The sequence below is a fragment of the Ranitomeya variabilis genome, chromosome 6, assembly GCF_051348905.1.
Source record: "Ranitomeya variabilis isolate aRanVar5 chromosome 6, aRanVar5.hap1, whole genome shotgun sequence".
In the NCBI taxonomy this organism is placed as follows: Eukaryota; Metazoa; Chordata; class Amphibia; order Anura; family Dendrobatidae; genus Ranitomeya; species Ranitomeya variabilis.
Genome location: NC_135237.1, coordinates 348689472 through 348703568, shown reverse-complemented (window position 1 = coordinate 348703568; position 14097 = coordinate 348689472). Strand labels below are relative to the sequence as shown.

At 45.1% G+C, this 14097-nt stretch overlaps 1 protein-coding gene across 1 annotated transcript in view; it reads left to right on the top strand.

Moving 5' to 3' along the window:
- RANBP9 (RAN binding protein 9) overlaps nt 1-13442 on the top strand; it is an 87536-nt gene extending 74094 nt beyond the window's left edge. The window contains exons 7-14 of the mRNA XM_077269916.1: nt 160-272; nt 2628-2736; nt 3646-3737; nt 5365-5512; nt 6565-6686; nt 7288-7439; nt 8656-8767; nt 12205-13442. Coding sequence (XP_077126031.1) covers nt 160-272; nt 2628-2736; nt 3646-3737; nt 5365-5512; nt 6565-6686; nt 7288-7439; nt 8656-8767; nt 12205-12335 — 979 coding nt within the window. The 3' untranslated portion in view covers nt 12336-13442. The remainder of the gene's footprint in view (nt 1-159; nt 273-2627; nt 2737-3645; nt 3738-5364; nt 5513-6564; nt 6687-7287; nt 7440-8655; nt 8768-12204) is intronic.
- The last annotated feature ends 655 nt before the right edge of the window (nt 13443-14097 follow it).

Genomic DNA, 14097 nt, shown 5'->3' with positions numbered 1-14097 from the left:
TTATTATTATATTTATGTTTTTTGGTTTGTGGTGTACATTCCTTTAATGTAATTTAATTGTCTCGGTTGCAGTAAAAGCAAAACTAGTGTGCAATGATGGCTGTAAACCGGCTGTGTCTGTGTATGGCTGCTGTAACTTGTCTTATTACTCCTGTTTAGGATGGTGTCTTCTTATCTTGTCCATCATGGCTACTGTTCCACTGCGGAGGCTTTCGCCAAGTCCACAGATCAGACTGTTCAGGAAGAGCTGGCCTCCATTAAAAATAGACAAAGTGAGTTTGTACCTGTGTGTAGTAAGACCGCATCGCACATTACAGCAGTCAGTATTCTACTTGATCAGACTGTCGGCATTTTACCTGCACAACCAGCCATGATACTACGGCCTCTGTGATGTGGGTGAATGACTTCATACAATGGACAGAAGTCTGAGCGTTATTAGGCGGGGTGTGGTTCTGTGTAAAACTCCGACCAGGACACATGGATTTCAGAAGTTAACACTTTCGGTTATAAAATATATTATTCTACCTATTTACTGTAGACCCTGAAGCCTTTCAGGTGGAATTTTCAATAATGCCAAGGATAGTGGGTGTCCGTGCACTGCCCATTCTCACATGTGGATGTCTTAAAGGAGTTGTCTGATCTTTTGATAAAAGTCTGCAGTCATTCTATATGACTGCAGAATTCTGAATACTTCTAGATCGTGCACCACTCATGCCAGGGAGAGCAAGCGTTCATGTGGCCTGTAGTTGGTTACGTGCAGACTAGAGGTGCTCAGCCTCACTCTATACAAGTGAATTGCGCCAGGCTGAGCACGTCTAGTCTGAATGTGGCTGAAAGTATGCAAATCACGTGTGGTCACATGACTCGCTGGAAACAGTGGTGTGTGAACTGTAAGGTTTCAGAAGCCTGCAGTTATATAGATCTGATAACTCCTTTAACCTCATCTTGTACCTCATCTACAGTATGCGTCATGGTATATACTGATATATATATATACTGTTATACACTGTGTTCCAAATTATTAAGCACAAAGAGTTTAGGAGTGATAAGGTTAGAATTTTTTGTTTGTCATTTAAACTCATTGATGGTGATGTGTGTCAGGGCTCTTTATATCACTGAAAGCAATTGCAGATACCTGTGCAAATTAGTTTGGCAGGTGTGTCCAAATAAAGGCAAGTCTACTTAAGAAGGCTGTTCCACATTATCAAGCAGCCTACATTTTTTGCCAAAATGGGTAAGAAAAGGGATGTGTCGGCTGCTGAGAAGCAACAAATTGTGGAGTATTTAGGTCAAGGCATGACTACAACCAACATTGCCAAGACACTTCATCGTGATCATCGCACAATCAAGAAGTATGTAGCTGATTCCCAGCACACACGTGTGCGTGCTGATAAGGAAAAATTGAGGACTCTTTCCAACAGGCAATTGCGTAAGGTTAAAAGAGCAGCTGCAAAAATGCCTTGTCATAGCAGCAGACCAGTTTTTGAAGCTGCTGGTGCCTCCAAAGTCCCCAGAACAACAAGATGCAGGGTCCTTCAGAGGTTTGCAGCTGTGCGTAAGCCATCCTGTCGACCACCTCTATCCACTGCAACAAGCAGAAATGGCTTCAGTGGGCCAAACAATACATGAAGACTGACTTCCAAACTGTTTTGTTCACCGATGAGTGCCGTGCAACGCTCAATGGTCCAGATGGATGGAGTGGAGGATGGACACCCCATGAAAACATGGCTAAGGCACCAACAAGGAGGAGGTGGAGTAATGTTTTGGGCTGGAATCATGGGGAGAGAGATTGTCGGCCCCATTATGATCCCTGAAGGGGTAAAGATGAACTCCATAATCTATGTGGAGTTTCTAAAACAACACTTCCTGCCATGGTTCAAGAGGAAGAACCGTGCTTTCCGCAGCAAGATAATTTTCATGCATGATAATGCACCGTCTCATGCTGCAAAAAACACATCTGCATCTCTGGCTGCTATGGGCATAAAAGAGGACAAACTTATGGTGTGGCCACCATCTTCCCCTGACCTCAACCCCACTGAGAACCTCTGGAGCATCATCAAAAGGAGTGTCTATGATGGCGGGAGGCAGTTCACATCTAAGTAACAGCTCTGGGAGGGTATTCTGTCCACATGCAAAACAATTGAAGCAGAAACCATCCAAAAACTGACAAATTCAATGGACGAGAGAGTTCAGAAGCTTCTTTCCAACAAGGGGTCCTATGTGCAAATGTATCATCACCTAGAATAAAGTTTTCACTTGAAAACTGTTTGATTTCATTTTGTAATAAGCTGATAATGCTTATAACTTCACAATTGACCATTTTTTTGTTCAAAATAAAAAATAAAAAAGGTTGAAAACTCTGCTGTGCATAATAATTTGGAACATGCATTTTGAGTATTTTTTTTTTTTTTAAAGATACTGTTGTCATAGGCAGTTTGTTCCAAAACATTGCAATTATACTAGAATAGTAGATGACTGGAAAATAACAATGACTGCAATTCAGATGGGTAATTTAGAGAAAATATAAGGAAATATTATTTGCATAATAATTTGGAACACAGTGTATATTATACTACTGTGGTACAGTGCAATTATCTGTAAATTGACTATTTGTCTTTATTTAATAGGGATTCAGAAATTGGTGTTGGCAGGAAGAATGGGAGAGGCAATCGAGACCACCCAGCAGTTATACCCCAACCTGCTAGAAAGGAATCCTAATCTGTTCTTTACCTTAAAGTGAGTGTCCAGCGTTGTGTGGGATCGGCATCTCACAACCAGCCGCCAATGTGACATTTTTATTATTGAATTATATTCCTCTGGGCCCTGTTAGGTATTGCGGCTCCGGCCCATTTTCTTATAATATCAGTCCTATCCCAAGGACAAGAGTAGTGCTGTATTAGGGTTAGGCCACGCTTTTATCATTTCTACTCTCAAATGACCCTTTTAATCATCTTTCAGGATTGTTAACACTGACTGCACATGGTAATTGATGCATGCATGAAATAACTACATTTATATGTAAATGACAAATGGCTAAAACTAAATTCCATAACATACAGACCCTCTGTGAGAAAATATGTAGGACATAACCGGTGTGAAATCTGACCTGCATGACTGCTGACTACTGTACAGCGAGGAGACGACAAGTGGCAGTGGCGTGCTGTCTAGTGATGAGCGAGTGTACCCGTTGCTCAGGTTTTCCCGAGCACGCTCGGGTGGTCTCCAAGTATTTGCTAGTGTTCGGAGATTTAGTTTTCGTCGCAGCAGCTGCATGATTTACAGCTGATAGACAGCTTGAATACATGTGGGGATTCCCTAGCAACCAGGCAACCCCCACATGTACTCAGCCTGGCTAGCAGCCCTAAATCATGCAGCTGCGTCCACAAAAACTAAATCTCCGAGCAATTACAAATACTCGGAGACCACCCGAGCGTGCTCGGGAAAACCTGAGAAACGAGTATACTCGCTCATCACTAGTGCTCTCCCCTCGGCAGCCATGATTTGTGCAGTCAGCCGGCATGTACTGTCCTAGCCGCAACAATATGGATATAAGTCTAAAACTGAAGAACGGTTACAGATACATAAAGTTTAGCCATTGTGCTTGTGTCGGTGTATTCTCTAACGAAATCCTCCTCTTCCTCACAGAGTTAGGCAATTCATAGAGATGGTGAACGGGACCGACAGTGAAGTACGATGTCTGGGAGGTCGCAGTCCTAAGTCACAAGACAGTTATTCAGGTAGGCCACAACATGAGCCCGTCTATCCACAGGCACAGACTTCACAAAGAGCGGGCCTGCTGAGGCTCAGGTACCACAAAAAGAGCCATGTTTTTTTTAATCCTGAATACCCCTATTAGGGTGTGTCGGGGTCTAGCACTGTAAGCCAATAAAAAGTATTGATCTGTTACCAGCAATGGAATAAATTAACTCCGAATGTGCGGGCAACATATCATAATAATAGTAACCACAACAAGAAGTGATGACATATCCCTATAATACGCCATTATGTCCAATCTCCGACTGTCAAGATCCCATCAACACTCAGAATAAAGCTGTCCGGGTGCTAGTTAAGCACTGTGGCTACTTTGTAGGTTCTCCTTCCACAGCTGTGGTCCGACCACACCATGTGCCAAGACTGACAACACATCCCCATTCACTTAAATGGAATCTCTCACCCCTGGACGATTTTGATCTCTTACTATGGGCATACAGGTAATAGAATGGTTAAACCAGTGTTACCTGTATGCCTCATAACTGCGGTGTATCTTGAGAAATTCATTTATAATGTTTTATGTTAATGATTTTTTTCCAGGCTCCAGAGCGTGTGGTGCCTGGAAAAAATCCCTGCACCCTGACTTCATATAATGGTACCCCCCTCTCATTAATGTCACACTGACCTGTTCGGCGCTGTAGTATCGCTCATGCGCAAAACCTTGTCCGCTGTCCTATGGGAAATGTCTGCATTGATCTTCGGCTCAGGCGCTGAGAGTCACTGCCCCACTGGTCTATACAGTCATTTATTCCTCATTTACGCCATTTTATAGGTTTCAATAATTCTGTGGTTTTCCTATCAATGATTGATTATTCCCCCCACCCTGTGGAGTTTCTATTAGAAGTGACGGGCAAATGCATATCTAACTATGGGAATAACAAAAAAAACACCTTGTCATTGGTTGCTGGGCAGGCATGAATTGGCCAAATTATGTGCTAAGCGTCTCATTTTTTCTAGTATTCAGACATTGACATGCTTTAGCACTACAGAATGCAACTTTTTTTTTTAATTATTGTATATGGAGGTATCTGCACCTAGGTGGCACCTGTTCACATTAGCTTGGAAGTGCCAGTCATCCATTTTGTCAATGATAGTTCTTATGTAATCTGATCGCTGGGCTTGTTCACACTGGGAATTGCTCTGGTGATTACCGCCACAGGGAACAAGACCCTTAAATGGCTTTTTTTTTTGCTGTTTTATTGTGATTAGTCATTCGTCTAAAGGCTGCCAAATAGACCGATATCAGCGGGCTCGACAGTCAAATATCTCGACCCTTCCCTAACAGGTGGTGTCAAGGGAGAGAAGGATCCATCATGTCTGAATTGTAAGCGCACCTATGTCTGGAGTGAAGGCTGACAGTTATCTATTGTGTATGAGGTCCTAAGGCCGTATAAATAGCGGCATGTAGCCCTTGTGTGGTAATGAAGTGGCCCTGTCCTCCATGTCCACCACCCGGGATAATGCGCTCACTGGATTTTGGTTGGCACAAGTAGTGAATTCCTGACAATGAAGAGGAGTCCAGGCCGGAGCCTCCGTCCCACAAGGCTGACTGATTTGTTTTCCCCACTTATAGCCTCGGCTTTCTCTTCTCAGGTTCGGATAGCAATTGCAGTAATGGTGTAATATCCAACAAAAGTCACCAGTCCCACAGCCGTAGTAAACACCAGCCTTCCAGCCTAAATGTAACGGAACTGAACAGTATAAACATGACGATGTCACAGCAGATTAACAACTACACCAGGTACGCAGCTCCTGCTGAGCGTCGGCCGTCGGTCTGATGGCACGCCGTGCCCGAAATCTGTCAGCATGAATCTGTGCATCGCCTCTAGAGCCGCATGGCTTGTGACAAGGAGACCCCACACGGAAGGCGGAATGATGCCGCTCGGCCGGAGCGAGCACGTGTGGGTGACATGCCTCGCCAGGATGCTGATATTGGGCACTTACAACCCCACAGATATTTCATTGAGATTTTCGCTTTGGTGACATCTGTTAACACTGCGTATAGTGATATCGGTGACTGAATATTACGCTGTTCATATGCCTTTCCTTTTTTTTTTCGTTTTCTCTTTTAAGAATTGATTTGCCCATTTACTTGCCTCAATTTTTAGATTTATATCTTCTCAGTCCCGAGTTTGAGTGCTAAATCTGACCACGTATTTTGACAATTGTTTTGTTTTCCCCCTTTGTGTTAAGTAAACAGAACATTAAACGGATACAAACCATAATTTCTTTACAGATCTTCGTGCCGATTACTAGTGATGAGCAAATGTGCTGGGATAAGGTGTTATCTGTGCATGCACGGGTGCCTTTGGCGTGCTCGAATATTATGTTCCAGTCCCGCGGCTGCATGTCTTGTGGCTTTTCAACAGCTGTGACACATGCAGGGATTGCCTGTTTGTTATGCAATCCTCAATACTATCGATTACATTTATATTACTATTGAAAATAATCTATGGTATATGAGAGATGATCGGCTGGTCCGGCATCAGGTCAGTAATCTGGGGTCTCTGGACAGGAGTCCTGTGAACCACCTCCTACCTGGCAGCATCTACGGCTCCTCTTCTAAATAAATGGCTTAGTGCGACGTCACGCTGTACAAATATTGTCACGCAAGACAAGCCAATCTAAAGCAGAGCCGACGATGCCGTCAGGTTGGAGGCGGCTTGCAGGGCTCACCTTCAGTGGCCATGGAATACTGACCCGACAGCTGGACCAGGGTCCTCCGAAACGATTTGCCCATCTTATTGTATATCTAAAATAAGAAGAATGGTAAGACAAATTTTTTTTTTTCAGCAATGATGTAGAAATGGAGACAGATCACTATTCCAACGGTTTTGCCGCTGCTTCATCTAATGGATTTCTTAATGGCAGTACAAAGCATGACAACGAATTGGAAGAATGTGACACCGAAATGGGTTTGTGCTTATGTTTATTGCCTTACAAACAGTAGCAGCAGATCGTTTATCCACACGATGCCCATTTTATTAGAGACTCCATCCTTTTCACAATTGGTGCTCTCCTATATGGAAATGACATGGCCGCAAAGTGCAGCATCAAGTGAGCAAGGTTCCCTTGGATCAGATTAGAATGGGAAATTCAAGTGACCTGAGCGACTTCGAAAGCGTCATGGTCATGGATTTCACTCTAAAAATCTGCGCCATGCTAGTGAATGGGCTTTTACCAAACCAAATTCCCATGTGGGGGACACATGCATTCTGCTGGGTTCTGGCAATTCTGTTATGTGTTTGTGTTTAGAACTTAAAAATAAAATAAATGTTCTTTATGATGCAGAACTATGCCAATCCCTGCGCGGGTGCCACCTTCTATGGCACGTCACCCCTGAGACGAGACAGTGGCTGCAGTAGTTTTCTGCCTATAAGTGATGTCTTTGCCCCAGACAACTACACACAGACTTCATCCCTTAGCGGGTTTTTTTTGGTTCTCAAAGACCAGTAAGCTTTAAAGGGTCACCAGGGCAATGGCGCAATATAACTTGCTTCTTTCCTCTTTTGGCAGAGGTAGATTCAACTCAGGTGAGACGCCAACTGTGTGGAGGAAGCCAAGCTGCTGTTGAGAGGATGATATGTTTTGGGAGAGAACTACAAGCCATGAGTGAGCAACTAAGGAGAGAACGTGGAAAAAATGCCACTAACAAAAATATGCTGAAGGTAAATCTCTGGCTGAGTCAAGATGGCTTCTCTAATTCCTTCCCTTTACGAGTGAAGGCCTTACTTTTCCGTTTCTCTCAATGCCAGGAATGTTGGACACACATACTGGGCTGTTGTGAGCTGATATACATTTTAAGAGGTTCTTTGATATTTTTTTAAATGGAGTCTGTCAGCAACATAACGACTGTTTAAACCAAGGACATGTGCTCGGTACATCATGGCGTGGCCAATCGTTCGGTGCATTCTCCCATCTACTTGTTTTCCATCTCTCTCCCCTTTGGCTCCTGGAAAACCCAGAGCTGACAATCAAGGAATAGCGGACTGAGAAGATGCAGATGGAAAACAGGTTAGAGTGTTTTCACACTGTGTCCTTGGTCCCATCGGGGCTCGCATTCGGACACATGCACCAATGGAGCCCTAGTGTGCTCTGACGTGCATTATTTTTGGGCATGTATGCCTACTGGAGGCGGACTCTCAGGTGCAGTCTACTACGTCTCAGTGGCCGCCTGCAGTAGGCATATGCGCCTAAAAATGATGCTCTTCAGACTGTGTCGACTGTCAGCACCATTATAGTCTATGGCCCCATTGACGCACATGTCAGAATCCTGTTTGCGATGGTGGTGAGGGATGGGGGTACACCGAGCACCTGTACTTGGTTTGAACAGGAATTTTGTGCTGACAGGCTTCCTTTAAACTTCACAGGGGAAGGTAAGCATTGAGAAAGAGATGACCTGATTTCCAACAGAATCCTGTCCAGCACTGCTGGCGTGGAAGTGATGACATCACGACCACCAGTGATCTGACAACTGAGACCAGCGATTGGCTGCAGGGTCCAGGTGACGGGTGGTCAGGACATCATTTCTCCAGGCTGACTTCCAGCGGAGAAATCTAGACAGATATTGGGTCACTGTAGCCTCGTCCATGATGTAACATTCAGCAGGTACCCGGCTCATATGTCAGCGCTGAGAACCTGATCTCTGCTGGTAGTATATATGGACTATATCAGGTGCTCATGGCCGGTGGTGGTATGGCCGGTGGTGGTATGGCCGGTGGTGGTATGGCTGATAAGCCTGTCGGGGTCGCCTACTCTTCTGCTTTACTTTTGTATACAGTGCAGCCTACTAGAGGAGAGCTAGGTGTGCTACATTGGTTTTTGGACTTTTCTACAATTTCTTGTCTTTATTTGATATATTGTATTTGTTCTTTCCTTAACCAGGACGCATTTAGTTTACTTGCATACTCCGACCCCTGGAACAGCCCAGTGGGCTACCAGCTTGATCCTATACAGAGGGAACATGTGTGCTCATCCCTTAATAGTGCAATACTAGGTAAGACGTGTGCCCGGCACATCCCTACAATCTCCATTCAGTACATTTTGCCCATACCACAGTAATTCAGAGATTCCCATTGCTTGTATGCCTGAAAAAGACATTGATCCAGCCGGCAGAAGGGACAGGATGTGACACTACTGAGGGAAGTTTTCCCTTGTTAGTTTTAAAAGCAAAGAAAAGTTATTTAACACAGTCCTTCCATCAGACCCGTCCCTCTGCTCTCACATTCGCTGCTGCTATCTCCCAGCGCACACTGCACCCATTCTAAACACAAAGACTGATATTTTATACAGTAGTTTGTCATGTTGCACTATGGTTACCATAGAAACAGTCTGGGAATTCTGCCAAATCCAATGCAGCATTGTTAGTGTATGTGGGATCTGAGCCGTGAGAGGGATGTCTGTTCACATATACAAGCCTCCAGGCTTTGTGGGATTCCGTACAGACCTCCAGGCTTTGTGGGACTATGTACAGGCCCCCAGGCTTTGTGGGACTATGTATAGGCCCCCAGGCTTTGTGGGACTCCGTACAGGCCCCCAGGCTTTGTGGGACTCCGTACAGGCCCCCAGGTTTCGTGTGACTCCGTACAGACCTCCAGTCTTTATGGGACTCCGTACAGACCTCCAGTCTTTGTGGGACTCCGTACAGGCCCCCAGGTTTCGTGTGACTCCGTACAGACCTCCAGTCTTTATGGGACTCCGTACAGACCTCCAGTCTTTATGGGACTCTGTACAGACCTCCAGTCTTTATGGGACTCCGTACAGACCTCCAGTCTTTGTGGGACTCCGTACAGACCTCCAGTCTTTGTGGGACTCCGTACAGACCTCCAGTCTTTGTGGGACTCCGTACAGACCTCCAGTCTTTGTGGGACTCCGTACAGACCTCCAGTCTTTGTGGGACTCCGTACAGACCTCCAGTCTTTGTGGGACTCCGTACAGACTTCCAGTCTTTGTGGGACTCCGTACAGACCTCCAGTCTTTGTGGGACTCCGTACAGACCTCCAGTCTTTGTGGGACTCCGTACAGACTTCCAGTCTTTGTGGGACTCCGTACAGGCCCCCAGGCTTTGTGGGACTCCGTACAGACCTCCAGTCTTTATGGGACTCCGTACAGACCTCCAGTCTTTATGGGACTCCGTACAGACCTCCAGTCTTTGTGGGACTCCGTACAGACCTCCAGTCTTTGTGGGACTCCGTACAGACTTCCAGTCTTTGTGGGACTCCGTACAGACTTCCAGTCTTTGTGGGACTCCGTACAGGCCCCCAGGCTTTGTGGGACTCCGTACAGGCCCCCAGTCTTTGTGGGACTCCGTACAGACCTCCAGTCTTTATGGGACTCCGTACAGACCTCCAGTCTTTATGGGACTCCGTACAGACCTCCAGTCTTTATGGGACTCCGTACAGACCTCCAGTCTTTATGGGACTCCGTACAGACCTCCAGTCTTTATGGGACTCCGTACAGACCTCCAGTCTTTATGGGACTCCGTACAGACCTCCAGTCTTTATGGGACTCCGTACAGACCTCCAGTCCTTGTGGGACTCCGTACAGACCTCCAGTCTTTGTGGGACTCCGTACAGACCTCCAGTCTTTATGGGACTCCGTACAGACCTCCAGTCCTTGTGGGACTCCGTACAGACCTCCAGTCTTTGTGGGACTCTGTACAGGCCCCCAGGCTTTGTGGGACTCCGTACAGACCTCCAGTCCTTGTGGGACTTCGTACAGGCCCCCAGGTTTTGTGGGACTATGTATAGGATGCCAATCCTTTGCCTCTATTGAAATGTACCTTATTTCCATGTACATTGTAGTATTGCTATCACGGATGAATAGATTTTTAAAGTGTCATTTGTGTTTTGATGATCAAGTCATGTTCCAATTACTTTACATTTGTCATCAGCTGAATTGTTCCCTCTTCTGTGGCACGTGAGGCATGTGTGTACTAGATGTGTGACACTTACATTTCATGTGTGTGAGATGTCAACTTTGCCCACTGCTCATAGTCTTAGCCAATGCTAACTGAGCCTGCTATGAGGGTTCTTATTAATACTGCTATAGATACCACCATACATCTTCTTTCTGACACAGCCCCTCGAATATACCTTTATGGAGAAGGTATATGGTTAGCGTTGTTATAGACTATACATAACTTCCACCTTTTGTGGAAGATGGTGCCTTAAGTTTAAAGGGAACCCATCAGTTTATTCATCCCTCCACAAATCACGGTCAGCATAAATCAGAGCCTGGTTGCACAATTGCAGCCAGGTATGGTTTTCTCTGAAATGTTCCAAAGTTTCAGAGAAAACATAGTCTAAAGATCTTTCCAGAAACAATAGGAATAGAAAAGACTAATCCAGCTCTGCCCCTGCAAGATTTTTCCTGCACAGCTCCAGTTGACAGGTCTCTCTTGTGTGTACATAGAGAGACCTGTCAATCATTGGAGCAGAAGGGGAGAAACCAGCCATGGCCGTGTTAGACTAGTGTTGTTTATACCCATGGACCCCACTGGATCTTTAAACTGTTTTCTCTGAAATGTCGATAAAACCTTCCTGGCTTCAATTCTGCATCCAGGCTCTGATTCACGCTACCTGTGGTTTGGTGACAATATAGTGATCTGTATGATGGATAGGACTGTGTGTGCTAGAATATGACCATAGACGCTGTTAGACTTCTGGTGGTGTTCTTCTTTTCAGAATGAGTGTATGTAGTAATCCCCAATCCCAAAATAACGGTTTTGCCTATATAAGGCTACGTTCACATTTGCGTTGTGCGCCGCAGCGTCGGCGCCGCAGCGCACAACGCAAACAAAAACGCAGCAAAACGCATGCACAACGCTGCGTTTTGCGCCGCATGCGTCCTTTTTTTAATTGATTTTGGACGCAGCAAAAATGCAACTTGCTGCGTCCTCTGCGCCCGGACGCGGGCGCCGCAGCGACGCATGCGGCGCAAAACGCAAGTGCGACGCATGTCCATGCGCCCCCATGTTAAATATAGGGGCGCATGACGCATGCGGCGCCGCTGCGGCGCCCGCCGCTAATGTGAACGTAGCCTTAAAGAGGTTTTCCAGTCTAAAGATACAAGTCTGCAGTTACTTTGTGACTGCAGACTTGTGAATTCTCACATCGAATGCGATGTGCACTGTGATGATTCTCAGATGCCATTGGGAATGTGACCCAAAGTATGAGATTTGTATACTCCTGGTCACATTCCGACTAGACTGTTTCCGACCTTTCTTGTTGGAATATGGCCGGGAGTATGTCTGCCGACACCAGAGAATCCTCACCGGGCGTAGTACATGGAATGTTAGCATTCACATTAGAGTGACTACAGACTTGTAGATTTAATACCGGACAACCCCTTCAAATCTTGTCGTCTAGGAGAGTTGGATTGTCTTGTCATTGGTCTGGTACGTTCCTAACCATATTTTCTTTAATTCTATAGATATTCACAACCTGCCAAAGCAGCCGCCCCTGTCCCTGGCTTTAGAGCAAGCTGCGCAGTGTCTAGAGATGATGGCCCACTCAGGCATCGGATCCTGTGCTTTTGCCAGGTTGAGTGATTACTTACATTAGCTATGCAGTAGAAGAAGTCAACAGCCTACGTGCAGTATGGAAATGCTGTAAGACACATAGACCAGCTCTAGTTACTTGGAACTCATTTGTTTCCTTTATTACGTTTGTAACAAGCACGTCCCTATCATTTGACTTTAAATAGCCTTTTTTTTTTATTATTATTTCTTTCAGTTTTAAGAGGATGTTGCTATGGAATTCTGGTTTGCCATACCAGCAATAATTTGATTTGACTATATTAATCTATGTTAATCCTCTTACAATATGTGAGGTACAGTGAAGAATAGCGAATCACAGGGCGAGGCTTACATACGAGCAACCTGCTTGCAGCAGTCCTGTGTTTTTTGGGTTTTTTAGTATTATTTTGGGATGCATTATAGACACTTATATGCTGTGCTGCAAGGATCCTTGTGATTGCAGGCCGTGCCGTTTATTTTTTTCTTTTTATGCGCACAGTTTATGGCTTCCGGAGCCTCGTGACCAAGCTGTGTATCTTGAAACTGCACGCACTGTGAATGAAATCACAGGACATATGTAATACTTATCTAAGACTGTCCGTGTACAGGTTGTGTATGGCACGTCTCATGTGTAGACATCAATCTGCTTTTGTGTTCCCACTGAGGACGCCGTTAAAGGTAATGACATACAGTGTAGCCTGCAGTTTCCATCCATGTTATAAAACTTGAAATTACCCCCCCAAAAGTGCTTTTTTTTTTTTTCTCCTTTTCTTTCTTTTTATTCTGCACCTCCACTGTAGTCCCAGGACACGCTGATATGGCCAGCTTCAACATTTGTACTTGCTATGGGCTGTGTCATTGTTTTTCCTGTTGTGTGATAATCTCTTTATTGTAACAAGTCAGCACAGCGTGTGACGTGAAGAATTCTTCTCTACTCCTTCTGTAACAACAGGACAGCTTCTTCACACTATATTTAGATAGGGATTGGTGTGTCTTTAATCATTTATTTATAGAAAAGAACCAAATATTTAGTCTTCTTCTAGGTATCTTAATTTCACCTTTGTACACTTTAATTTTTAAGTGCTAAAATATTGAATAAAAATGTTACTGTACTTAAATTAATCTGCCAATAAAAATTAAATTCGGAAACAAATCTGGTGTGGTTCATTGACTTGACAGCAAATTTCCATATTCATTGGTAAGTTTTATAAATGCAGTAGTGGCCAATGATGTTACAAAATGGTCACTTTATTAGAGACGCTCGTCTGGAAGCGACCTAGACCTCCTTTAGCCTTTTCAGAACGTCGGCAAGATCATGGCATAGATTCCACGTTGTGTAGGAATCTGTCCTGTCCATGTAGCTGGAGGTAGGGATATTCTCTGAACAACCCGTTCTACCTCGTGCCAGAGATGTTCTATTGGGTTAAAGGGGTTGTCCGGTCAAAACCAATAAGTCTGCAGTCACACTGTGTGACTGCAGAATAATGAATCCCCCAAGTGTTCGACCTCATTGCTTCGCTGCGGGGATTCGATGGTTTCAAACCTTGAATCGGAGGGCATGTAAGAGTTATACATACACCAGCCCAGTGGCCTCACTCCCATACACTTGTATTGAACTGAGGCCACGCCTCTACCAATGACACGGACGGCCAGTGGGCGTGTCTGACTAGAGGGCGTGGCCTCACACCATACAAGTGTATTGGAGCAAGGCTGCGCCTGCTGGCTGGGGGTATGTGTAACTCATACCTACCCTCCATTCCTGGGTCTAAAAGAGGTGAATCCCAGCATCGCACAATGAATGCAGACTT